At 37.9% G+C, this 26,817-nt stretch overlaps 3 protein-coding genes and 1 long non-coding RNA gene across 11 annotated transcripts; 3 read left to right on the top strand and 1 right to left on the bottom strand.

Annotated features, from left to right (window-relative positions):
- LOC121268017 (LIMR family protein At5g01460-like) lies at positions 1-5,447 on the top strand. 4 transcript variants are annotated; one of them, XR_005941101.1, is made up of 16 exons: positions 1-524; positions 638-723; positions 1,083-1,195; positions 1,391-1,501; positions 1,840-1,938; positions 2,056-2,178; positions 2,395-2,457; positions 2,533-2,597; positions 2,859-2,968; positions 3,059-3,173; positions 3,269-3,334; positions 3,654-3,764; positions 4,676-4,742; positions 4,846-4,894; positions 5,014-5,088; positions 5,197-5,447. XR_005941101.1 is itself a non-coding variant. In XM_041172118.1 (15 exons), exons 1-14 carry the CDS (start codon positions 175-177, stop codon positions 4,891-4,893), a joined length of 1,527 nt encoding a protein of 508 aa, XP_041028052.1. In that variant the 5' UTR covers positions 1-174; the 3' UTR covers position 4,894; positions 5,014-5,447. The 4 variants fall into 4 exon arrangements, 2 of the variants coding, with proteins under 2 accessions (XP_041028052.1, XP_041028051.1); XR_005941102.1 differs by having other exon boundaries at positions 4,990-5,088; XM_041172118.1 differs by having other exon boundaries at positions 5,014-5,447.
- A 1,213-nt stretch (positions 5,448-6,660) lies between these two features.
- On the top strand, positions 6,661-10,054 carry LOC121268442 (protein-lysine methyltransferase METTL21C). Of its 4 annotated transcripts, none has more exons than XM_041172726.1 (7): positions 6,661-6,840; positions 6,938-6,999; positions 7,232-7,365; positions 7,947-8,092; positions 8,277-8,348; positions 9,284-9,388; positions 9,480-10,054. In XM_041172726.1, exons 1-7 carry the CDS (start codon positions 6,780-6,782, stop codon positions 9,653-9,655), a joined length of 756 nt encoding a protein of 251 aa, XP_041028660.1. In that variant the 5' UTR covers positions 6,661-6,779; the 3' UTR covers positions 9,656-10,054. The 4 variants fall into 4 exon arrangements, with proteins under 4 accessions (XP_041028660.1, XP_041028659.1, XP_041028657.1 ...); XM_041172725.1 differs by having other exon boundaries at positions 9,284-9,391; XM_041172723.1 differs by having other exon boundaries at positions 6,663-6,840; positions 9,474-10,054.
- Positions 10,055-13,225: 3,171 nt separating this feature from the next.
- Positions 13,226-15,552, bottom strand: LOC121266736. The gene is made up of 2 exons (XR_005940903.1): positions 15,374-15,552; positions 13,226-14,070 (listed from the first exon to the last, which is right to left on the bottom strand). It is a non-coding gene; the product is annotated as an uncharacterized LOC121266736 (long non-coding RNA).
- Positions 15,553-22,157: 6,605 nt separating this feature from the next.
- LOC121268023 (vacuolar cation/proton exchanger 3-like) lies at positions 22,158-26,817 on the top strand. Of its 2 annotated transcripts, none has more exons than XM_041172125.1 (12): positions 22,158-22,609; positions 23,300-23,367; positions 23,515-23,543; positions 24,364-24,560; positions 24,702-24,914; positions 25,080-25,211; positions 25,302-25,418; positions 25,513-25,566; positions 25,679-25,795; positions 26,076-26,166; positions 26,256-26,320; positions 26,435-26,817. In XM_041172125.1, the coding sequence occupies exons 1-11, from the start codon at positions 22,319-22,321 to the stop codon at positions 26,315-26,317; spliced, it is 1,371 nt and encodes a 456-aa protein (XP_041028059.1). In that variant the 5' UTR covers positions 22,158-22,318; the 3' UTR covers positions 26,318-26,320; positions 26,435-26,817. The 2 variants fall into 2 exon arrangements, with proteins under 2 accessions (XP_041028059.1, XP_041028058.1); XM_041172124.1 differs by having other exon boundaries at positions 25,077-25,211.

Raw genomic sequence — 26,817 nt, 5'->3', positions numbered from 1 at the left:
CATACCCCTTTCTTCTCCCGAGCCTCTCTCTCGTAACCTTTGGTTTTCCAAAAAATAAAAAATAAAAAACAAAAAAGCCAGATCTACAAAGCTCCAAATAGAAAAAAAAAAAAAAAAAAAAAAAAGAGGAAAACCCCCAAGGTCTCGATCTCTTCGATTCGGGAGCTCCAAACGATGGGCGATTTCAATCTCGCTCTCGTAATCGTTGCCGTAGTCGTGTGCATCCTCGTCTTCATCTTCAATGTCTACCTTCTCGTCAACTACCAGCATCCCGACGACGCGAACCAGGCATATTTCCCCAAATTCGTCGTCGTTTTGGGGCTCTCCGTCGCCGCGATTTCGATACTTATGTTACCGGCCGACGTGGCGAATAGGCAGGCGTGTCGGCACTCGATATACAATGGCGCCTGTAATCTCACCCTGCCAATGAAGGATCTGTGGCTAGCTGTCTACATTCTAGATGCCGTGCTGGTATTCTTCGTTATTCCCTTCGCCATGTTCTACTACGAAGGGGATCAGGAAAAGTGGGTACTCTAGGGCTTCAAATGCTCATATTATATCATATAATTTTTCGAGGAAATCTCGTTAATTATATTTTTTTTGTCTTTTTGGGTGCGATGTTGGTATATGCGTGCAGGACTGTTGGTAAGAGGATCAAAAGCGCGCTGCTCTGGGTTGTGACGACGGCGATCGTTTGCGGTCTCGTACTTGGCATTTTATACGGTTAGTCAAAACTGAAGCGGTTGTTAATTTGAGCTACATTGATAGAATTTTGATAGTTGACGATTATATTTCTGATCACAATTAAGTTATTGCAAGCCTTTCTAAAGCTATCTGAGTCTGGCACTCTTGAATTTGGTTGGTTTTCAGCGTTTGTACCATGATTGTTAAAATAACATTCATTTCTATTTGGTTCTAGGTCCCCTTTTCATTATTTTTGTGCATGTACGTTGTTTCAATGCATTGTGTTTCACTTGAAAAAGGCCAGGTTGAAAATTGTCGCGAGTTAGTGTGGAGTCGAAAGTTGCAACGGTCTGTGTGGATTTCTTCCAACCATCTAACCTTCAATTGATGATAATTAGGACTGATTGGAAAGGTGGACTTCACTGTTATGCACCTTTCTTCAACCACTACTTCCTTCCCTAGTACGTGGGACTTCTCTAGTAGTCAACAGTGTATTGGAGGCACACACCAGGTTCTGCTTCCCTTGTCTAGCTTCCTATTTACTGGATTAGTTATCTTTTTTTTTTTTGAGAAACTATTCTTTTTCTTAATTCTTTTTCAGCTTTTAACGTTATAATATGGCATACTGCTTCCGTGCAGTAGTTAATAAACCTCTTTCTCATTCTGGTGCATTTTTTGTCCTTGCTTTATATCCCGCTCTTTACAGTGCTCTGCATATTCTGCAAGTGCTTCTTCAGAGAAAACATGGACTATGCGCACTACATTTCCAGAATATGTTGTTGCTCTTGCTACCATTGTCGGATCTGTACTTTTTGCTGTAAGCTCATTCCTTAAAATTTTGAATGCATTGCTCTTTATTGAAACTGTCTCTAGTAATTAGACATAGATGTAATTTTAAAGTTGAAACTGCCCGCATCATGTTTCTATATCTATCATCTATGATTATTTGAGATATGAGTTGTGTTGTTTATACACTTTAAGAATCTCATTAAACTCTGATGATTTATCTGCAAGTTTTGTTACCTTTTTAGTGGTCCCTAGGAACAAATGTCACATTTAATCAAATTCAGCCTTTTTTAGAGCAAGATCATTTCATCTTCTTTCTTTTATGTACTTACAAATAGTTTAAACATTTACTACTGTTAATATATACAGATATTTGGTGGAGTTGGTATTGCTTGTCTGCCTTTGGGACTTATCTTTGCATTCATCAGGCGTCCAAAGGCTGTTATCACTCGCTCACAGTATATCAAGGTGGCCGTGCATTATATATTGTCTATATGTGCCTACTTTTTATGGTTTGTGAAGCACTTCCATGATTTATTTCTGGGTTGTGGTTGGTTATGGATAGTTCTATTAATATATCTGTAGGAAGCAACAGAATTAGGTAAAAAAGCGAGAGAAATGAAGAAAGCAGCTGACAACCTCCGTCAAGAAGAAAAAAGTGGTTCTAAGGGTCGAAAGTGGCGTAAAAATGTGAAGGCAGTAGAAAAGGTAGATCTAAACCTTTGGTATTTATAAAATTTTGTTTTCACACTTAGCAGTTGAGTTTATATTTTACGCAGTAAGTACCACATGTCATGTTTGGATCCTTGGGAATCCCCAAGCTTTAGGTACAAGGCTTCTATGCATGTTATTCTGGTTGTGCTAGGGGAAACAAATATGTACTAAACTTTTGAGGGATTTCTTTCCTCTTTTGGGAATCTGCAGGAGTTGCTCCAGTTGGAAGAGGATGTGAAGCTTCTTGAAGAGATGTACCCTCAAGGAGAAAAGGTGATGGTTTTCAATTTTTTTGACCTGTTGCTTTTGATTTTTTTCTACTGCTGGTAATTTATGTCTTTGATTCAGGCTGAGACTTCGTGGGCATTGACTATTCTTGGGTACTTGGCTAAACTTGTGCTGGGAATTTTGGGGTAAGTATTTGTACCATACGTTATCATCTGGATGAATACAGAACTGCCGATGGTATTGAGCAAAAACTTTATGTAATGTTTATATTAATTTTTGAGCTTCATATGATGGACAATAGATAATGATCCGGTGATCATAGGATTTATAACCTCGATTGAGATGAAATATTCTGGTATGCATATTTTGTGATGCTCATTCAGTATTATGATTTGGACAATGATACGTCTTAGTCTTCCTAAGGATTTTTACTGCTTTTGTATCAGGTTGATTGTTTCGGTTGTTTGGGTTGCACATATTGTTATATATCTGTTGATAAACCCTCCTCTTTCTCCTTTTCTGAATGAGGTTTTCATCAAGCTGGATGATATCTGGGGTAACTTTGGATTTTTATTTTAAAAATATTAAATATATCAATTTCCTTTTACATTCTATTTTCAATTATGATACTCTGCTACTTCCTCAGGTCTTCTGGGTACTGCAGCATTTGCATTCTTCTGCTTTTACCTTCTGCTTGCGGTGATTGCTGGGGCAATGATGCTTGGTCTGCGATTAGTTTTCATTACTATCCACCCCATGAAGTAATGACTCTTGCAGAATTAGCATTTTGCTTTTGTTTTATTTTTCTGTAGCCCGACACTTGTGGCTCATCAATTTAATTATAATCTGTTCACAGGTGGGGAGCCACTCTTATGAACTCTTTTCTATTTAACGTTGGTCTTATTCTTCTTTGCTCCATCAGGTTAGTATCTTTGATCCTTTTCATTTTCCACTTGTATATTTGAAGTAGAAACTTTAATAACCAATTCTAATCCCAATTATTGTTGAAGTATTTTACTGTGTACCATGAAACTTTCCACGTATTGTTTTTAACTCCATCAATTGTATAACATTGTTGAATCTGTAATTTCGCTTTAGCTTTTAAGATTAGATGTCATATTTTTTTCACATGAATCAAATTGACATGGTAAGAAATGCCTTTAAAGAAATAACTACCCTCTAAAATGCCTGTAGGCAGTTACATGGAAAATGGTCTTAATTTTTTTGTTCTCCTATCTCAGTGTGATACAGTTCTGCTCTACAGCATTTGCATACTATGCTCAAGCAACTGCAGCACAGGAAATATTTGGCCACACGCTGCAATCACTTCGTGGAATTAGATATTTGTACAAGTGAGTTATAATGGTTATAATGCACCGAGTTTAGGGGTGAAAATTTTTCGGTCCCAACAGGAAAAACCGACCGGACTGGACCGGACCAAAAATCATGTTGGTCGGTCTCGTTCCACGGTGTCTGAGGAATTCGGTTTTCAGTCCGGTCCTGGGGTGTGGTTTTTTTGGATCGGACCGGACTAGAACTGACCGAAATGTCTACTTATAAATATTTTTAATATTTCATATATATATAATATTATTTTATATAGTAGTTGTATAAGTTAATTATGTAATTTTTATCTAATCTATTACCATTGACCATATAAAATGTAAAATAATATATGCTATCAATTAACTAATATATCATATGATAATATATGTTTTTGTTTTTATATGATAATATATGTTATTATATGTAGATACATACTCTATTATTTACACCTAATTAAAGTAATTAGGTAATTTTTTTTTTAAGATACCTATGTTGCAAGTGAGCATGAATAATCTATGGACAATGAAATTATTTAATATTCATTAACCATATATAAAATGTTAGAATTTTAATATAGGTCATTATGAATACTAAAGTAATAAGTTAGTAATTATTAACATTATAAATGTAATTATATTTTATTATTTTTTAATGAATTAGTTACATAATCTACATTAAAGAGCTCATATAATATTAATTTTACTAATTTAATTAATTTTTGATTAATTTATCTGCCAAAAAAGGAAAAAATATTCCTAGTTCATATGGGACCAAATCGGTCCGATAGCTAACGGTCTGGTCTGAAAAAAGGGTGGATCGAAATTTTCGGTTTGTGACACCCACGGGGACCAAACCGATTACACCTCTAGCACTTATTAACTCTGATTTGGCAGGCATACCACTGTTTTGCTTGGAATATTAATCATTGCATTTGCAGGTACAACGTGTTTCAAATTGCCTTTGTTTGTCTTGCGGGATTGACCTTTGTGTATTACGCTGCTTTTGTAAGCTTCCTGCGCTGAAATTTTTGTTTTTCCTTGGTTTTGAAAGCACGTGTTGAGCCTTGCCTGAACCTGAGGATCTTACATGTTTCCTTCAAAATTTCAGGGATGGAGAAGAAGAAAACCCAGTGGCAGGTTTCAACTTTCTACTTGAGGTATGTTTTGCTTAGAAGAGCATGCACCCACCTGGTGGCGTCAGATTTTCAGTTAATTCTCTCTTTTGGAGCGATTTCATGTCGGAAGTGTATAGCCTATTTCTGTTCTACGTTGAAAGGTCTGATTTGGAAGGTCAGAAAACTAGGCAGATATCATCCAAGTTGAATTGGGTTGCTGCAGTGAGAGTGGCGTGGTGAGTGCTGCGAATGCCGCTACTGATTACTCTCTCTCTCTCTCTCTCTCTCTCATTCTGTATGTATTATTCCTTTGTTTAACTTGTGTTATATATTGGCTTGGGCTGCACACGTGGGAACAGGGTTTTGATAATTTACCCTTGATGTAATATAGCCATCGAGCACAAAAAAGTTGTAAGAGCCATCCGTTTTTACGATTCATAATTTTGTGTTTATATTGTCTTGTACTAAGTTCGAAAAGTATTAGAAAGGCTGATCAGAAGAAAAGCCTTTGCGTGCTAAGGAAGATTATGAAAGTTGTTTGATTTGATTAACGTGTTCTGGATTTCAGCATACCGGGTCTTGTTTTAAGCTTAAATGATTTATCTTTTTATTTTTCCCCAAAGTTGCATTTATCACTATCCAGTTAAAAATATTACCTTTATGGTGTGTTGGATGGCTGGACTTGAGAAGGCGAATTTGGATTTGAGTCCTTAAAATCTAAATCCCTTGTTTGGTTTATATATTAAATTTTGGGAAATATTCTATCAACAAAGGAATTATACATAAACAATTCCACAAATTGATGTGGCTTGATGTGGTTGGTCAAATTATAAAGTTATTTTTATTATAAAGTAGATTTAACAAATAAGATGAAATTATATTAGTTTGTGAGATATAATTTATTTGTGAATTGCAAGCAATCCTTTGCTTTTGACAATGCTTACTTTTTTCAATTACCAAATTAGTCACTGTGACTTACATAAAGTTCCTAACTTTATCAATTTATTCTTTTAGCATTTCCTTCAAAATTCCAGGGCCACAATCTTATTTTCAATAGAAACCCAATAGACCCATACCATCAATGAATGTTTTAAAAAATTCCTTCCATACCAATTTTCCATGCAACACTGATGCCTAGCACGGATATGAACCAACCAAAAAGACCAGCCAATGCTTAAATGAAAAACTCACAGCCAATCTATTATGACAAATGATATTTGTTCTCGTATAGTGTGCAATTGTCATACAATCGTTTTGAAAGAAATGAGTAAATACGAGATTCATATTAAAAAAAAAATTAATTTTTTAATAGTGAATCCTATTCTTTTTTAAAGTGATTGTATAATATTTACATATTTTACGACTGTATGTAACATTATTTATCTAGTAATTAGATTTCAAATTGAACTATTAAACTCAAACCTACTCGGTTTCACAGCGAATGCCATCATAATTTAAACTCACTCGGATGAATTACAAAATCAGTGAACATGAAACTTGAAAGTAGAGAACAAAATCACGCCATCACGACGAGTTCGGATTAAGGGTAGAACTGTGGTGGCGAGACGTCACGTCATTTTAGGTGGTGTTTAGATGTTGAAATGAGTTGAGTTGAGTTGAGATGATAAAATATTGTTAGAATATTATTTTTAATATTATTATTATTTTAAAATTTGAAAAAGTTGAATTGCTTATTATATTTTGTATTAAAATTTAAAAAAATTATAATGATGAGTTGAGATAAGTTGATGATCCAAACGAAGGCTTAGTAGTTACTTCGTTCACTGGGTTCCTCGGCGTTGGGGACAAATACACGGCGTGCGGGGCCAGGAAGGAAACAGACAAGGAAGCGTTGGCTAGGTCTGGTCTCTCTGGTCTGTAGCGGCAGCCTGGATTGAAAGAAAAAGAACGAAAAACAAGCAAGAGAATGGACATAGCTTTATTCTCTCCATCTTCGCTTTTCCCCGACGAAGATGACACTTCTTCTCGTACTCTGTCGCGCTCTTTTTATTTTTAATGATTGCATATAGCTCTCTCGCTCTGTTCGTTTCATATCAAATACAAATCTTGCCCATTTCCTTGTAGATAATGAGAAGACAGAGGCTCATCAAAGCTACGAGGAGAGGAGGCATGAATTTCCCGGAATGGTAAAGCTTATTCCTTTACATGATCAATACTGTTAATTTGGATTGATTTGCTAAATTGTGTTTGGTTTATTTGTGCGAAAATTCTACCCATAAGGGCATTTCTTTTTCCTTTTTTGGGAGTTCATAAGCGAAAATGCAAACCTGCAATTCCATAGAGCTAGCTAGCCAACTGGGCATTTAAACGGGGTTATATTCCTGTTCTTACACTACCCATGCGTTTGCTTGTATGTAGGAGTTGTTCATCCGGGAATTTTCGTTTCACCAGTTGAATGCCAATTTACTCTGGCCTGGGACATTTGCTTTTGCAGAATTTTTGGTTCAGCACCGTTCATGGATAGAAGGCCGGCGATGCATTGAATTGGGCAGGTGGGTCTATTGCTCGTTGTTGTTAGTATTTGATGACATTGTGACCGTATTGGTTCATTCTTGGCAGTCTTTAGCATGTGACTGGCACTCCTGTTGATAGTGATTTTTTTGCTCCTTGATGTTGTTATGTGCAGTAAAATCTTTTTTTGTTGTTTATTTGCGACTACTCCATATTCTATCTATTATGTGGATGTACCTTTTGTCTCTAGCCTGGTTGGAGCAATATGGGTAATGAATACATGTCAATACCCAAACCTTGTGCTTATGTATGAGGTTTGTGCATCGGTGACTCATTCTTCTGCAGCACGAATTCATTGAGGCAGTGGCTTGGGATATGAACCTAGTATGTCTTATTGAATTTTTAATCGTGGTTACTGCACATTTTGGGTTTCTTTATCTTCTGATACTTGTTTTTTATTGCTTATATTAAATAGGCTACACTTAATTACCGATAAAAAAAAATAGGATACACTTAATTATTCTTGATTAGTGTGCAATATAGTAAGTTCTTTCTGTTTAAACTTGATGTGTAAAGGCTGTAGTGTTTGTCTGTAGATTCTAAGTATTCTTTTTAATGGCAGTGGCACTGGTGCTTTGGCCATATATCTCCGAAAGTCTTTTTGTCTTGACATCACGACATCAGACTATGATGACCAGGAAATTGAAGAGAACGTAGCTCATAACTGCAGGGCTAATGGGATTACTCCTGTCCTTCCTCACATAAAGCGTGGGTTCTCTTTTAATTCCCACTAACTTGTGAGTCATATGTGGTCAATTACTGAGGAGTACAAGTTTCTTAATGCAATCACTCTGTAGAATGTGGCATTTCTCATTCACTGTTATTGGATTTTCATAATTGATTTTATTTTGGTGTAGTTGTCGTTAATACCAGACCATGCTTCTGTTTACAGATACATGGGGAGAAACCTTTCCCATCACTGACCCAGATTGGGACCTGATTATTGCTAGTGATATCTTATTGTGTAAGCTTCTGATCTTTTTTATTTCACTCAATTAAACTGGCCTTTTTTTTTTTTTTTTTTTTTTTTTTTTTGTGGGGGAGATAATGGATATTTTCATGCAACGAACACTTTTCACGATATGCACTGACAGAAATTGGCTATTTAAAACAAAAGAAAAAAAGCCATGCATAAAATTAGACCAGCAAAGTGGGGGAGAAACCCACCATCCAAAGCTACAAGTTCCATATATGTCTGGAGGTTTGGCATTTCTTGAGATATTGGTGTTGAAAACCAATATGGCTCTTCCAGTGAAGAACTCTTTCCCAAGTTTTCCCTGATTACATAATTACTTCAATGGTTTTAGTAGTTTTGTAAAGATTTCTGAGCATTGGTAAGATGCTAAAGTATGTTCACAATATTTGTTGACTCTTTGGCTTTGTGATTCTTGGATTAATTTTTCAACTTGATTATGAACAATGTAAATCGATGAGAATTTTATTGTAGAAAACCTTGAATTAATTTCCACCTTAGAGGGAAAGAGCTGGTGTTTCTCTTGTCTTCGTGCTTGGAAAACAGGAAATTACACTTTTTTTTTTTTTATTGGCACCGGGTGTTTGAGAACAGCGTCATGACTAATCCCGAGGATGCATAGGCCCTCAGCAAGGAGTTTCCCGCAAGTGCATTTTGGGTAATTTAAGGAAAAAATCCCCCAATCCGATGGCCCTTAGAGATTGTTTGCAACCAGTGGGATTCAAACCTTGGATCTTGGAGGGAGCATACCACCAAGGCCAAGGCCTTTACCACTTGAGCCAACCCAGGTTACTTGAGTGAACCCCTAGGGGTTGATTACACACTTCTAGCGCTGTATCCCCTGCCCCATCCTGTTTGCCCTCGATATCCCTCTTCGAAAAAAGAAAAAATAGGTCTTAATGTGTTTTTTTCTTGTTTGCTTGTAGATGTGAAACAGTACACAAACTTGATCAAGACTCTGTCCTTTCTTCTCAAATCTTACAAGCCCAAGGATAACAAAGCAGTTAAAAGGATGGAGATTGAACAGAATGGTGGTACAGTGATAAAAAAATTGTATACACATGTGATGGACTGAATTGCTAATCTTGCTGATATTGTTATGCCTCTTACCTGCAGAAGCAGGGGTCAGGTTGCCCCAGCCAGTATTTTTAATGAGCTGGAGGCGCAGAATTGGTAAGGAGGATGAGTCCCTCTTCTTCACTGGCTGTGAGAATGGTGGTCTTGAAGTAAAGCACATTGGTTCCCGTGTGTATTGCATCAAACCCAGGCATGCTACTGTTTCTGGAGACAATATATAGTTAATAGTTGAAGCCGAAATTAGAAATTACAATCAGTTGAGTCGAACAAGGTCTTTGCACTCTGCCTTTTCTTTTCTAGAATTTTCAGTAGATATGCTTACATCGGGAGTGTTTTGGTATTCCGTGAGCACAATAGTTATTATGTCATTCAAGAGTTTGAAATGAATTTTGGTCAGCATTTTCATTATTTTAGCTTTTGTGAACAACGTTATTCATGTAAAATCATCTGTGGCCTCTCTCATGTACACAAATGACTGCCATTGTTTTGGAAGATTACCCATCATTTACGACCACATCAAATATTGTAATGGCACCTTATTGGAGAGGGAGAATTGTTGACGGGGGACCATAACTCTTGTCTGAAGATATAGATCTTGGCCGATTGTATGGTCTTGGGGATGTACTATTTTCAATTGTCAGGAGCCAACTAGCTAGGCTGTCATAGTACTGATATTCAGTATGTAGCATGTGCAATGTGGTCTATATTCTCAACTTATGCTCACATTGCGACCATAAGCCTAGCCCAGGCCAGCTCACACGAACTTGTACTTGGCTCTGGTTTCTTATAACCCTAGTTGAATGAACCAATGACGTAGAATCTTTGAGTTCTGACAAATTTGAAAGGTTTTCTTTTGGGCCAAGATAATATCATACTCCTCCCCTTACTCCTTGGATGCCCTTGAACGATTCATCATCTTGGAATGTGACTGGTAGACAGGCTTTCTGAGAATGTTTAGTCCGGAAAAGCACCCAGCTAGTCATTATAAAAATAGTCCCACAAATAATATGGCTGTCGTTTATCAATGATTGTTGGTAGCTGATTGCTAGTACTGCTATTATTTTGCTTGGACCACATGGCCGCCTGTTTAATTGTTTGATCGTTGAACTCTTTGGCTCAAGCTCGACAAAAATTGAAACAAGCATTCTTCATGGGCAATGAAATTCCTTTGTGAAAAGATTAGCCTGGACTGATATTAAATCAGTGGACAAAGATAGTCGACATAAGTTTCGTCTCCTTAACATTTGTATCGATGACTAGGTTGTTGCTATCGTTTTCAGTTTGTCTTGCACCTATTTCTTTTGTAGTTTGCATGTATTTTGAGAGTCTGACCTAAAAAAGTACTGCTTGATTAGGGAGATATCAACGATTTGGAAATTGGCTTAAGCTCCTATTTCGACTTGGTTGCTTCAAGCATAGTGCATGTGACATGCATTAGATCTTATTTTATTTCAAACACAAACATGTAATGCTAAAATATTATTTTTTAATATTACTATTATTTTGAGATTCAAAAAAGTTGAATTGTTTATTATATTTTGTGGGAATTTGAAAAAGTTATAATGATGAGTTAGGGTGTTCATCTAGGTTTCAACCCAGGAATCCAGGTATACCCGGATTGGGACTCGGGTTTCAAACCCGGGTCAGAAACTGGACTGGGTTGGTCCGGGTCAGACCCGGGTCAGAACTCGGGTGGATTCGAGTTTTTGAAATCCGGGTTTCGGGTTGTAAAACAAAAAAAACAAATCCAATATTCATCTATGCATGCATCACAATGCAATCCACTACATATTACACTATTGGTATTTGTAAATTACATTACCAAACACAAAATTACAATAAATGAGTTACAAAATCAGCAGCACAGTCTTCCCATCAATGATTTAATCTCACACCAAAGAAGCTCTCTAAAGAAGCCTTTCCTGACATTTCATCAGGAGCTTTTCCAAGCTTGCCTAGCTCAAATTGCTTCATCCTAGTTGGGTTACCTTTCATCTCTTTCTTTGCAAAATAGATACTTGTAAAAGAAAATTGTGATAATGCTAACGAGAGATTCCAGTATAAAATTGTATTAAGATACAATATCTTTAAAGATCTGTTTAGTGATGGACTTTAAAAAAAGATATTGATCATTGAGTTCCATATTTAAATCAATAATGGGAAGTTGTAATCCTTGTAAAGACTTTTCAGATAGGAAAAGTCTATATTTTTTTCTATTAGTACTGCTGCATAACAATTCAAACTTTTCAAAAATATATGTAGAAGACATTCTGTTTGGCTTTCAAGAAAACAATCCATACCAACACACACACACAAGAGAGAGAGAGTTCCATACCCAGACGTGCTAGAACAAGGAAAGGGTCTACGAGGTCATGTGCAGTATTTGCTCCTTTGCTTCTTTCTAGATCTTTGGTTGAAGAAACTCAAGATATGGGCAGATCAATAGTGAAAAATGACCCATGTTAAAGACAAAAAAGGAGATCTAAGAAAATATTAATCCATCACTTTCACCCCAAAGTCTAAAACCCATCACAATCGAATAATCATGTTTATAATATATATGGAGTAGCTACTTGTTATCTATTAAATTCAACTTCAAAATTTTCACTGAAAACAACAGATCTTCTAAAAAAAAAAAGCTAAAGGGAAAACATTGAATCTCACAAGACCTTTGTCGAAATCAACAAATAGAGAATAAAACGTACAGAGAGAAAAAAACATACCCACGGATGAAGATGACGGCATGAGGATCTAATTCATAAAAATACTCCTCAAACATTCTCATCAAAACATACTCAAAATCAACAAGGAGAGAACAAAACAAACAGAGAGAATAAAACATACCTAAGGATGAAGACGACGACACGAGGATGAAGATGACACTTTGATAGGCAGAGGAGGCTAGGGTTTTGACATCTCAGAAAAGAAAAAGAAAAGGATGAGTAATCACAAGATCACCCTTTACGCAGCAAACCCAAACAGAGCACCTTGCAAATCGGGAAAATCTTTGCTAAAAGACCGATGGCAATACAGATTATGGTCACTGGTGGGGAGTGAAGAACGAAAGAGAGACACGGCAGCGGCTAGGGTTTCGTGTGTGTGTGAGAGAGAGAGATCGTGGTTGGGGCCTTGGAGAGTGGAATCAAAATTTGACTGAAGATTATTTTCTATTTTATACAAACTCGGTATCCGGGTTTTATACTCGAATCTGGACCGGCTATATCCGGTTTTCACAATGGGGTTCCGGCTCGGATTTGACCCAGGCCGAAAACCGTAACCGAAATCCGGTTATCTAGGTTCTGGATCGGGCCGGGAAAAAATTTGGCCCGAATGAACAGTCTTAATGATGAGATAAAACCGTTTCTATATCCAAACGGGGCCTAAAACTATTGTAACGAACAAAAATTTCTTCCTCTCAAGTAATCCCGTACACTCAACAATTAGAATGGATTGAGGAGGGATCATACAAAATCCTAATCAGACAAAATCCTTAAGATGGAACTAATATCAAGTTCTAACTTCTAATTAAACCACAGAGAGAACCAATGTCAAGTTCTAAATCACACATGGGGATAATATCCTAGCGAAGTAGAGTTTCTATAGCGTAGAAATATATATACATCGACACCCCCAGCAGTACTGCATGCAAACAAAAGACGAGTCACGTGTCACCAGTGCTTACCCAGTTACCCCCCCCCCCCCCCCCTCTCTCTCTCTCTCTCTATATATATATATATATATATATCTATCTATCTATATATATACAGGAAAGAGGAAATCAGAGGGTTTCAAGTATTGCGTGATCAACTGCATTAATCCCCAAAAGATCAATACATTTTGTCACTACCACAAGGTTGACGTTTCAACGTTCTGAAGAGTAGATCAGGACTTCGACCAAGCAATCAAGTTATACACTTTCAGAATCATATTTACTCTTTGACACCACAAATTACATATATATATATTTATGTTTATATATGTTTTTCATCTGCTATATCATCTATATGGAAGTGAAAAAAATACACATATAGCAACTGTCCGTACAGAACCGTCCGGTAATGCTGAGGTAGAAAGACGAAGCTTCGCGGAAGCTGCGTAACACATTATAGGGTGGGGGCAAATATATTTTGGAATTTGGTGCTCAGGCTCAACGTTAACCTAGATTGGGATGGGACTGCATATGCATCCATACCTTCCATGTGGGTTGGTTCTGGACTCAAGTGATCATAATCTATATATGAAAGAGGCGAAGAGATCAATTATAGGAAAGGTGGGGATCAGTTCGGAGTTATCTCACGCCTTCTAGTGGCATGTATATATATATATATATATATATATATATATATATGTTGATGCATGGGGACGACAAAAAATCTGTTTGATCTCTTGCATGCCCTTCACATGAAATCTGCAGTGGGCTCGCCTGTGATCCCTGGCCATTTCTTGATGACACGGGAGCCGAATGCATGCAAATCGCCTGTAACAACAGCACACACCTCTTCCCACCTGATCAAAGATTCAAAAGCTTAAAACTATATATATATAAGCATTACCCAAAAAGATGAAAACAAACAAAATTGCACCGAATAATGTGTGTCGGCAAGAAAATGGTTGTAAACTCGCCATGCATGATGATCTGAATCCAAAAAACAGATGATAAAGGATATAATATATATATATATATATATATATATAAATTCTTCCCATCAATCACTATTCATTATCATACACCCTACATCATATGAAAAATACTCACACACCTTATGAAAAACACCCGGCCCACACCCTATAGAAAAAAAAAAAAAAACTATAGATGGAGTATGAAAGTGGTGAATAGTGACTGATGCATAGAATTCTAATATATATATTTGTGTGTAAATTTAGGCTATTTACAAAACTTCGGCTAAAAAAAATGAATATTGCGGCTTTAGGACAATTTTTTTGAGAAACCGAATAAATGAGATCCAAATTAAGGAAATAAGACCTAATTATAAATTAACCAGCTGGTTGGGGCCGGCAAAGATATTAGCATAGAAAATTTTTTCTCATCAATTACTATTCTCCACCTCACACCTCATACTCCATATCTTATAAAAAACATCCTTACACTTTATGAAAAATACCTTCATAGTATCCTATAAAAAAACTATAGGTGTAGAGTGCGAGAGTAAATAATGACTGATGCATAGCATTCCTCATTAACATATATAAACAGATTTGATTATGCAAAACCAATTGGATGATTTAAGAAAGCGAGATCCTGCAATATGCTTGATCATCAACAACCACTGAACCACATGTATAGCTATAACAACGCAAAAGCGTAGTACTTGAAATAATTTTGCAGTTGGTTTTGCAAATTGACTAAAAATGTGGATCGAACGTACGTACGTACGTGAACAAATGAACAAGCCCTTCAAATTCTATATATCCACCTACCCAAGAATATCAGACTCCAAATTAATAATTGAGGGCAGGTTTGCAAACACGCATGTATGTATCAAATAGCAAGATATAAACGTGAATGCATGTGGGTGAGGTTATATATATATAAATATAAATATAAATACATATATATATGTATTTATATATATATATGTATTTATATATATATAAGAAGAGATGTTTAATTTCAATATCTTCTTCTAAAACATATTTAGCACTTTTACAATCAATACGTAATAAGAATTTTTTATTTAACAAATCACTTTGAAATTTAGAGATACATATATATAGTACTATAAATAAAATTTCTTTCTTAATAGTACTATAATTAAGATGTGCATTATTCTAAATTCCAGAATGGAAACGAACAATTTGCTTGGATGGATCTGATGAAATAGTTTGTTTCAGAATGCTACCATAACCAATATCTGAGACATCTATTCCAACAATTTTGAAAAAACAACATATAATATTACCCGTGATTAAGCACTAACCTTCATTGAGTAGAATGCCCAAAAAAACTCCTGCTGATGCCAAGTATTTCATCCATATATATATGGCCACAATTTGGTGTTGCAAATATGATCTTATATATATATATATAGACACCGGCCTGAAGGCTAATTTTGCTTTATCTACTTCTAACATATATATATATAGCTAGCGAAGCTTCTTTCTACTTTCCTTTCCTTGGCACTTTGTGCAGTTTTCATGCATGCCATGATTTTCTTGCGGGGAAACCATAATTAATATGCCTTAATTTAAACATTAGTGGGTTAATAATAAATTACTGATCATGTAACAAGGAAGCTGGTAAATTAATTATAGGCTCATCCATAACATGTTAATTAGCAGTTTTGTCCTTTCTATATGTTTTCTCGAGCGTCGACAGAAGATCATCATATGTGACATGTTAGGGTCATGATCATAACCGTCTGGTTTTGTACGGACAGACTTGGGAAGTTTCCAGGAAGGGTTTCCATGCATAATACAGTGCTACGTGTACGGAGGAGGTGATTTGTACGTTCTTCTCTTATGTAGCTCGATCCTGTACGTGGTTATAACGCAAGCAAAGCTAGCTAGCTATGGCCACATGAAATTAATTACTTTGGCTGTAAATTATGCAAGTTGGTCTTGATCTTTCGCATCACGGCAATACGAAAGTGACATAAACATACAAACAAAGCATTGAGAGGTGAATCATTGCAAAGATTACAGCGTGATACGGTCACTCCCATTACCATGAGATGCTTTTGTGGATGAAAACAGCTAGCAAGTTAACATCTGAACCCAAACAAAATAGAAAAAGTTGCATCTTTTGTTTTTGATTTTTTGCGTGGTCAAGTGGCTCCTGTAGCGAGGTAGTAAGAAACATTGGAATTCTCTTGGTTCAGAATAATTTTGTATCACAGTATCCTGCATGTACCTTTTAGAGAATGATGTTCATGATGACTCAATCGGTGAAACTGCATGGCCTCATCTTTAGAGTTTTTGACTTGTGTTCATTAATGAGAATTAATGTGAGGGAGACCATTCCTAGAGTCGATCGAGCTGAATCACACAGCTCCAACCCGCAAGGCACCGATGGGCTTAAGGGTAGCCCGACAATAGGAAATTAGTATGGAAGGATAGGATGGGTCGGGCCGAGAAGTGCAAGGATAGCCCAAGAGGCCCAGAGAAGGGCAGCGAAGTCTAATGCATGGAACGTGGATCCTTGGGTCAGAAGGTCTGACACCACTACCTGACAATCCCATACACAGTGTCAAGAACAACCCTGGTCTCTGGACACTGATGGCTAGACAGACCTAGAAGGTGGGCGTGCCAGGTCGAGACCATGCCGCATTTAATGAAGGTCGGGGGCGGGCACACCACGTCGTGCACCCTACACTGTCAATGGTTGCCACGATCGGGCATGGACAAACTATTGTGTTGTAGAACGTGGGAAGGAGGCACGACCTGAGTACAAAACAACATGGCCACGATCAGCTTGCCAGAGGATCACTTCGACTAGGTGTATATATATATATATATATATATATATATCCCCCTTGCTGGGACAAAAAACTCTTTAGACACTTTCATTTGAAGCTCTCTTAAATCATAAATCGAGAACCCAAGCTGACTTAGGCATCGAAAGTGTTTCTCACCACCCCGAGCCCTCATTTCCCTTATATTCGCAGGAACAAATCGACCCATTGCGGGGAGTTGCTTGGGCTATGAAATACGACATCAACAATCGCGCCATCTCTAGGATATATCCTATAGAAGCACATCCTTCACATGCGGGCAAAGATACATTCCTAGACTTCATCAAGAGAAGAAGATCAGTTCAGAATGATGAAATCAAGACTCACCAAAATGGGAGTCACGATAAAGAAGTTGATGGAGGAGGTGGGAGCCCTCTGGCAAGAAAAAGCCGCATTACGAATAACCAACGAAGAACTGGCAGAAGGAGCAGAACTCAGCCACAACGAGCACGCCGAATCACGACGAGCCCCAGAGATTGTTATGGCTGAAAAAGAAAGACATAGGATGCACCTTGAGCTCGGTTACAAGTATGCAGAACTAGCTAAGCGAATTGGCACGTCATCCTCTGTAGACCAGCTGCTCACTAGCACGGGTCTAGTGTACAACGTAAAAGTCATGGCCGTCCCTCTCCCAACCAAGTTCAAGGTTTCTCAAATGGAAGCGTACGACAGGCCCAAGGACCACTTCAAGATGTTCAAGGCCCACATGAACCTTCATGGGTTCCCAGGAGAGGTCGCATGCCAAGCCTTCCCATTGACATTAAAGGGGGTTGCGAGAGCCTTGTTTGGATCCCTACCATCAGGTTTGGTGAGTTGGCCCATATCTTTCTAATGTAGTTTATGGCAAGCCGAAAGAGGAGGCACCCAGCCGCCTACCTCCTAACAGTAAAACAATTTGACGACAAAAGCTTGAAGTCATACCTCTCCCGATTCAATCGAGAGTGTATGACCACAGACGACCAATTCCTCCTCCCGCCTCCGCAAGTCCCGCTGGACCTTGACGTGCTCGTCCTTGAGACACTTGCACTCTGAATGGACCTGGAAAAGCTCCCCTCCTTGGTTCTGCCTAACTCACCCTCCACGAGGGCCTTCCCTTCACGGAACTTCCTACCTCTCTCTTGCAAGAGCCTGTTACCCTCCCTCAAAGTGTCCAGGTCCTCCACCAAGGCATCATGTTCGAGGGTCACCTCCTACACCTCTCGGTTTGCCTTGTAGACTTCTATATGGGCGAGAAGCACCAGCGAGCGAAGCGCCCTGTTCTCCACCTCAAGCTCCCCACACTCTTCCACAATCATGTAGGCCAGTTGGTCCGCAGTCTGCGTCACAACCAATGTTAAGAGAAGGGAATTTTTGAAAAATCAAACAAAGTGCAAACAATAGGAACCTGAGTGAAGAGAGGCTTTAACCTCCAAGTCTCCCGATCAATTGCTTTGGCTCGAGCCCTCTCGAAGCCCAGACCAGTCTTTTGGGGCCTTTCTGCCTCAGAGTGTGGGGGCGGCCCAACATCCCCCAATTGCCAAGAGGGCCCGAGCGTGTCCATAATAGATTCATAGGAGGGGCCAGCATCGTAATCCTCTGACGCTTCACCCACAACCTTGAATCTCGTCTGCTCGAGCCTGGGCTCCACCAAAACCGTCTCCTTAAAGGCAACGGACCCCCAAGGGGGGGCTACGGTGGTCACATGAGCTTTAACCTGTGTAGCCACTTTTTCTATCCTGGAGACGACCTCCACCTTAGGAAAGTCTGGCTCGCAGGTGGGAGAAGGCTGCGGCACTACTTCATCCGAAGCCAAGTAGGAACCGACTTTTGGTTCTGGAGAGTAGCCGAGGGAAGGTGATGGAATGGACACACAGTCGTCGCTCAACTCCACAACGAAAAGAGAACTTGGCCCGACCTCTTCCCAATCAGTCAGTCGGGAACTTGAGGGGGCAGAGGGGGCTTCTGCCCTACGATCGGAGGAATGAGGTCCTCCGATAGGAGTGATTCTTCAAAGGAAGGGAAAGACCCGACCTCCAGAACAAGCTCGCAGGTTGTAAGTTTGATTAAGGCATTGAAGAAGGCCATTCGAAGGCCATTGTCACCTTCCTCCTCTACGAAGACGTGATTCAAAGATGACAGGGCCATAAGTGGTACAAAGAGGGGCGTTGTGGCTCCTGCACAGTGGCCCTTCGAGAAGGTGGAACGAGGATCCCAGCACAAGATTGAGAACCCCCAACCTCACTCCCGGAAGCCTCGCAAATCGTGTTACCCCTTGGGATGGGGTGGGAAATGGAACCCCCAACCTCATGCCTAGATGACCCAGCGTTGCGATCCACCTGATGACGCTTCTTCTTATCACTTGCCGCAGGAGGGCTGGAGTGGCGTTTCTGACTCTGGAGAGAAGGGGGAGCCTCCAAGAAATCCCGACCCAGCACATATGAACGGTTGGAGAAGGACAAGAATCTCGTGATGTTGGCAACAGTTAACACCACGTCGATCTCGATGTCGAGGGGGCGTACCCACCCAAGTTAGCACAGTCGCCAGCCTGACCTCCTCCCTCCTGTTCAACTTGATGTCCAAGCTCTTACTATTGGGCACGTACGACCAGATGTCTTGGAATGGGAACTCCTAGTGGACTCCTCCCCCTCGGGATACTCCCATCCCGAGCCAGAGAAGAAGAAGAATTTCCGGGACCATTTCTCTATGTGGGAATGCTGCTTCTCTAGGCTGGCAATGTGCTTCTCAGAGGAACGTGCTTAGAAGCTACCCAAGCTCCTGTCGAGGCGTAGTACCCGGTACATTGACAGAAACTCCCAGGCATCTCAAGACTGGAGTTGAGCACCTTCCAAAAGATCACACAATTGGCAACCAAAAGCCGCTAGGCATTCGAGTGAAGCTGTGCTAGGGCCAACCCTAGAAAGTTGAGGATGTCTTGGATGGGGTGGCAGAACGGAAGTTGAAGGCTGTTTTTAAACATCAAGGGATAGAGCACAACCCGAGATGCCATCCCATCGGAGTCCACCACGGTTACGCATCCTCGATTTTGGAATGTCATATGTCCTCCTTAGAGCACGGAGGTCATTAGCAGAGATCAGTGACTCCCAACTTCACATGGCAAAGTACAAATAACGAGCGTCGGAAGATCCTTTGGAAGCCATTGGGAACCAGAAGGAAGAAGGAACGAAGCAACAAAGTGAAAGGAGAGGAACTAAGAAGGAAGGCTTGGATAAAAGTGCAAGAGGATGAGAAGTGGAAATTGCAGAAAATGAGGGAAATGATGGGGCTTTATGTAGAGGAGGACGCGATAGTTGGCATTCTATAGACAACGAAGCGACCCTGAGCCAGAAATCCAAGGGATGTGCCAGGTCTCTAGAAACGCACGAAGTGGTATCGTGGAACCCAACCGACGAGAACCCATGAAAGCATAAAGAGCAAATGACGGGCGCGTGGGACGCATAGTCCAGTATGCAGGCTAGTTCCCCCCCTCCCCCCACCTTGAACCTTCAGATAACAAAAGGGTGGGAAGAACTTGAGGCGTCGTCAAGTCATTGATAGTGCAGCCAAATAGTCGCGAGGTGCTGAATGTGCACTAAGGGGAACTTACTTGAGAAAAGCGAAATGAGACATTTTGAATTCTCACCACACGTGTATAGTGGGAATTCGCTAAGTATTGTGAGGGAGGTCTTTCCCAGGGTCTGGCCGAACCACAATGAGCTTACCAGGGGATCACTTCGGCCATGAATATATATATATCCCCCTCGCTGGGGCAAAACATTCTGTAGGCACTTTCATTTGAAACTCCCTTAAATCATAAATCGAGAACCCAAGCTGATTTAAACATCGGAGGTGTTTCTCTCCATCTTGAGCCCTCATTTCGCTCATATTTGCAAAAACAGAGCAACCTATCACATAGAGTTGCTTGGGTTGTAAAACACAACATCAGCAAGGAAGATACTAGAGTTGTTCCAAAGGCACAAAATGCGTGAGAATTTCTCATCATTGAAAATTTGAACAATAATTGATTAAGAATAGGCCAAATTAAGTTCTCATGTTTTTAAACTTTTAATGAACTCATGTTGACTGTTTAATTTCATCTGCCTGCATCTAAAAGCTCTGACTGGCCATAGAATGCATTTGAGTACCTATAAATTAGTAACACGTGCACATGCAGTATATACTAGTCTTAAACTTGAAATTTTACAGCTGACTTTGTGATAGTCACATATAATAATTGCATTTGAATTAATTAAAAAATGTTTTTAATATGCACACCGCCAACTAGCTACCTATAATATATTATATGCTGATCTATCTCTTATAATTAATTAATATCATTGATTTTGTATTAAAATTGGTAGAGATCACATTACATGCACGCATGATCAAGTGATCATGATATCCATGATGTAAATAAAAATATGCATATATATAACATATATAATCAAGCGCGCGAATGAATAATAATATTGATCTAGAGACAGAAATTAGTTGTATAAATAATCCTAATCTGTATATACACACAAATTATAGTACTAATTTGGGTCCACTTTGCGTATTTATTATTCATGTTTCGTCGCAAAAACTTTTTGACTTGGTTGCCGCAAAAAACCTGATTTCTAGTACTAATATTAATTGAAATTTCAAACTAATTAATTCAGTCGCAAATGGAAGATTGGCTTAATTTATAATAACCGACTTATAATTTCTTTTCCTGCTTATATAGACGTGTGTATATATTAAGATAATCGATATTTGTAATAGTAAATTATGTAACCGTTACGAAATTATTTAAAAAAAATAAATAAAATATGAGATCTATATAAAAAAAATAATTTTTTAATAATAGATTTTGTTCTTTTTCAAATCGATTATGCAACAATTACAAATTTAATGATTGTATGTAGTATTATTTATATATTAATAAAATTACACGCGCGTGGCATGACTTCCAGAAACAAAATTCTTGGCAACGCACAGTTGACTACAAAATTAAAAAGAATAATGATATATAAAGAGTATCTTTTCATAATGTATTTTCACAATAATATTACAAGACGAAGATATTTTTATAAAATAATATTATTTTTTTAAAATATTTTATAAAAATATTTATCATTTAAAATATAATTACTTAAAGTAACGTAAAAAAATATTGTATCTAAATTATTTTTCAACTAAAAATATGAAACTTCCAGGAAGATGCAGTACACCCTTATCCCGCCTTGCTGACCTAGCTACCATATAATCATTCATGTCCAGCGCTAGCTATTTATAACAGTAGAACTGCCTCGTTTTCGTATCTCACTCCTCATAACGCACATGCGTACAGAAATAGCTATCTTACTAAGAAATCAGCTTTAAGCCGGCCTGGTATACGTACTTTTCTTGGTAGAGTACTAGCTAGTACAGTGATTTGTTTTTGTGGCACCAAGCATGGCTTCAAACGTAGCACTCCCTCCTCATCACCATGAACCATGGCTGTTGGAAAATGGCAACCCCAAGAGGCTGAGCAAGGAGATCATGAGGCATGGCCGGACAGCACACAACATGTCATCCTCTTCCCTTCGCAAAAAGTCCGACCTCACTCTCGTCTCAAGAGTTCCTTATGCTTGCCTTAGACGCTTGTTGGCTAACCTTCAAGAAGTTATTCTTGGAACTAAGCTTTTTGTTCTCTTTCCTGCCATCCCTCTGGCCATTCTCGCCAATTGTTACGGTTTTGGAAGAGTGAGTAATAATATTTCATGTTATAAGTTATTATGACAATTAATAATGGACTTGATTAATGATTAAATTCACTATTAATTTAATTTCTATCTGTTTAGGCTAATTAATTTGGAATAATGATATATCACGAATTCATATCATGATATCTAAACTTTACAGTAATCATGAGTACTTTGGACATTAGTTTTCATATGAAGTGGTAAATTTAATTCGCTTCATCTTCCTCTATCTTAGATATTATGTGTGAGTACTGTAAGATATATATATATATATATATATTATATATATATATATATATATATATATAGATGCTTATGATCAGTTGAAAAAAATGGAAATATATATGGCCGTTCGAGGTTCTTATGAATGAGTCCTGGTTCTTCTTCTTATTATTCTTAATATTATATAATAAGATTTTCATTGCAAAAAACTGATCATAAATTTATTTTCATTGCAAAAAACTCTTTTAAAAAGAAGTGCGGTAAAAAGAAATTAAGGACTGAATCTGTTGGCCAAAAGGAAAAATGGCTGAAGCTGTTAATCATGCATGCGAGCTGTGAAAATGAGTGAACTGCAGATCCAAACAGCTCAAACAGGCAGTACTGGAATTGTAATTTATTTTCATATCATATTGTTTTGTATTCTGCAACCAAGACTAGTGTGCTGATTAGTTCTATCAATCGAAAACAGCCATGGATTTTCGCGTTGAGTTTACTTGGACTGGTACCATTGGCTGAACGTGTCAGCTTTCTCACAGAGTAAGACCAATTATTCAAATTTTCTATACTTCTCTAGCTACATGATATATAGTTTTTAATGTTCATCATTTATAAAAAGCATTTTATCTGTGGGATCGATGCTGATCATTCTCGTTTTCTCTTCTTTTCTTTCCTCATAAATTGCAGACAAATTGCTTACTACACAGGTCCTACAGGTATATTATAAAAGCCTGCAATCTGATCTCTCCATGCATCTCTCGATTACAGCTTTTGATATTTGACCACTGAGTGTGCGTTAAATGGGAAAAAAATTTCCAATATATAATCTTTCCGGTCGTACTCATTTAGTTCTTTCATAAAAACATCAAGGAAGTAATTAATTACTCAACTTCTGGTGCACTGCATAATAAGAGCATGTAGAAATCCACTTATATATACATTGAAACGGATGGTTTTTGTTCTAAAAAGATCCCTTCCCCGACTTTTCCAAAACACATGAGATACACAATTACAAATTATAAGGACGTGTATAAAGTCTCATGATCATGGACTGAAAATAAAACATTGAAACCTCATATATATGTCCTTTCAATTTAACTTCTTCCGAAACGTACGTAGTAGATCAGATCTAGTTGTCGAATCCGGACAATTCAACCGATTGATACCAACGTCTTTGTCTTTTTGCATTTAAATGTACATGATATTCGAGTACGAGGTCATGTCATAATTGATCAAAACCTCAGGTCTATGAAAGATATAGAATCATGTCATCATTGTAAAATTATAGGATCTTGATTTCTTTTGGTTGGAATGTGTGACTATGAGGTTGATATAATTAATAAGAAAATTAATTATATATATAATTTCAGTGCATGATTGATATAACTTCAAGCTTGAATTTTGAGATGAAAGAGTGTTGTATGTGAGAGTTTATTTACATGATATGTTAGAATAGTACTTTAACATCAATATCGAGATCAAGTTCATAAATCACATATTGAAGAGGTTAATTACTTTATGTTTGTGATTTTGCAGTGGGAGGGCTCCTAAATGCAACTTGTGGGAATGCAACAGAGCTCATTATAGCAATATTTGCTCTAAAAGACCGTAAAATAAGCGTGGTCAAGTATTCTCTCTTGGGATCCATTCTTTCCAACCTTCTTCTGGTTCTTGGGACATCTCTCTTTTGTGGTGGCATTGCCAACCTTGGTAGAGAACAAAAATATGACAGAGTGAGTTATATATAATAGTATTATGAAAAAACATTATAAAATATATTAATCTAGTACTACATCATGTCCGATATTAATTATACACACGTACGTACGGCTGAAGTTGGTGCTCAATCGACATTGACTTTATTGATTTAACAGAGACAAGCCGATGTGAACTCACTCCTGCTGCTGTTGGCACTGTTGTGCCACTTGTTGCCGATGTTATTTCGATATTCTGGTGCCTCGGCTGCTTTGACTGCCGAACCAGCCCTCCAGTTGTCGAGAGCCAGTAGCATTGTAATGCTAATTGGATACGTTGCCTACATTGTCTTCCAATTGTGGACACATCGCCAATTATTTGAATCCCAGGAGGTAATTTTATCTCAATTTGATATATGCCATTCGGATCGAGAAGTCTCATTCCGTATTCTACAAAATCTCAAAGTTCTTTATTTCAACTAGAATGCATGCAATGTCTCCTTTTACAATTACGCAAACTTGGTGTAATAACAATATTATTGGTGCATAACCTAGCAGGACTCAGAACTAGGAGATGATGATGCTGTAGAAGAAACAGCCGTGATAGGATTCTGGAGTGGATTTACTTGGTTGCTCGGGATGACCCTAATCATAGCTTTGTTGTCTGAGTATGTCGTGGCTACAATTGAGGCAAGTAAAAAACATTAATTAAATTGTACACTCGACATGGCATTTGTTTACCATGGTATAACTCATTATTATTCCATTAATCCCCTTCAGGATGCATCAGATTCTTGGGGTTTGTCTGTTAGCTTCCTCAGCATAATCTTGCTACCAATTGTGGGAAATGCAGCGGAACATGCAGGAGCAATCATATTTGCTTTCAAGAACAAGTTGGTGAGTTCTATATATATTATATATTGGAATTGGCTTTAATTTTCCTGTGTGCCATTTTTAATTAGTGAAATCTTTTGGGCACAAATGCATGCAGGATATAACTTTAGGTGTTGCTTTGGGGTCTGCAGCTCAAATTGCAATGTTTGTGGTGAGAATTTAAAACAGAAGCTAGCTAGCTAGCTGCATCAATTAAAGCTTTCTTCATGAACTTTTGAAAAAAATACTAAGCAAATTAATATACGTACGGTGTAAATACACAGGTTCCATTATGCGTGATTGTAGCTTGGATTATGGGAATCAACATGAATCTTGATTTCAATGTACTCGAGACTGGTTCTCTTGCTTTATCTATAGTTGCTACAGCTTTCACTTTGCAGGTAAGTCATGTATATATTTAGAGAAATGATAATTGCAGTCATGAGTAGGCAAGCGCCGCGTAATCACTTTAAAAAAAAATAAATAAATACAGAACCCACATAAAAAAATTAAGTTTTTACTAGTAAATATTACTATTTTTCGAAGCGACTGCACGGCACTTGCGTATTCCACAACTGTATATAGCATTACTCAGTTATTTATTCTTGCATAAGCTTCCTCTTAATTAAATATTATTGTACTTCATTCAAATTGAAGTCTTTTTCACTCCCAATTTTGTAGGATGGGACTTCTCACTACCTTAAAGGATTGGTTCTCCTCTTATTCTATATTGTCATTGCAGCCTGCTTCTTCGTATCCAAAACACCACTTAGTAAGTACTCACAAAACGTCCGTTGTTTTAGGTTATTTAGTCATGTATTCCCCATAATTCGTATCTAAATCTTAATTTTTAACCCCCAGACCAAGCAAATATCATCATCCCAGGAGTTAGGATGACAACAGAAGCAGTCTTCAGCGCTTAACAAGTAATTTCAATTTTATTTTTTCACAAATATTACATGCATAATTAGTTCAACCACATGTAACATATATAATTATAGATAATTGTAAAGAAACTTGCCTAAGAAATTTGAATGCAGGCGCGCACCTTTTCCGGCTGGGGTCACTGATCATCCCCAACAAGTATGCACTCAATATTCGTCAATCAAAAAGCAACAACAATTCAGGATTTTTGATCGTGGGTTCATGCGCCTAAAGTTGAGATGGATTTTATATGCATGTTGCATGATTACCAAAACTGATGAACCAGCTTGCTAATTGATGACAATTGGCAATACATGGTGATCTTGCATGCATATGATCTCAAGATTAATGTCTTTTTAGTTTTTACAAGAGTTTTGTTCATATAAATGCCAACAGAGTGCATGGTGGCATATAGTTCAAAAGTTGGATTGTTTCAGTACTCTTGTCCATGATCAGTAACATACCAATAAATGAAAATTGTTGTTGTTTGGGTTTTCAA

Source organism: Juglans microcarpa x Juglans regia, chromosome 5S (assembly GCF_004785595.1).
Source record: "Juglans microcarpa x Juglans regia isolate MS1-56 chromosome 5S, Jm3101_v1.0, whole genome shotgun sequence".
NCBI lineage: Eukaryota > Viridiplantae > Streptophyta > Magnoliopsida > Fagales > Juglandaceae > Juglans > Juglans microcarpa x Juglans regia.
This window is presented reverse-complemented; position numbering and strand designations above follow the sequence as displayed.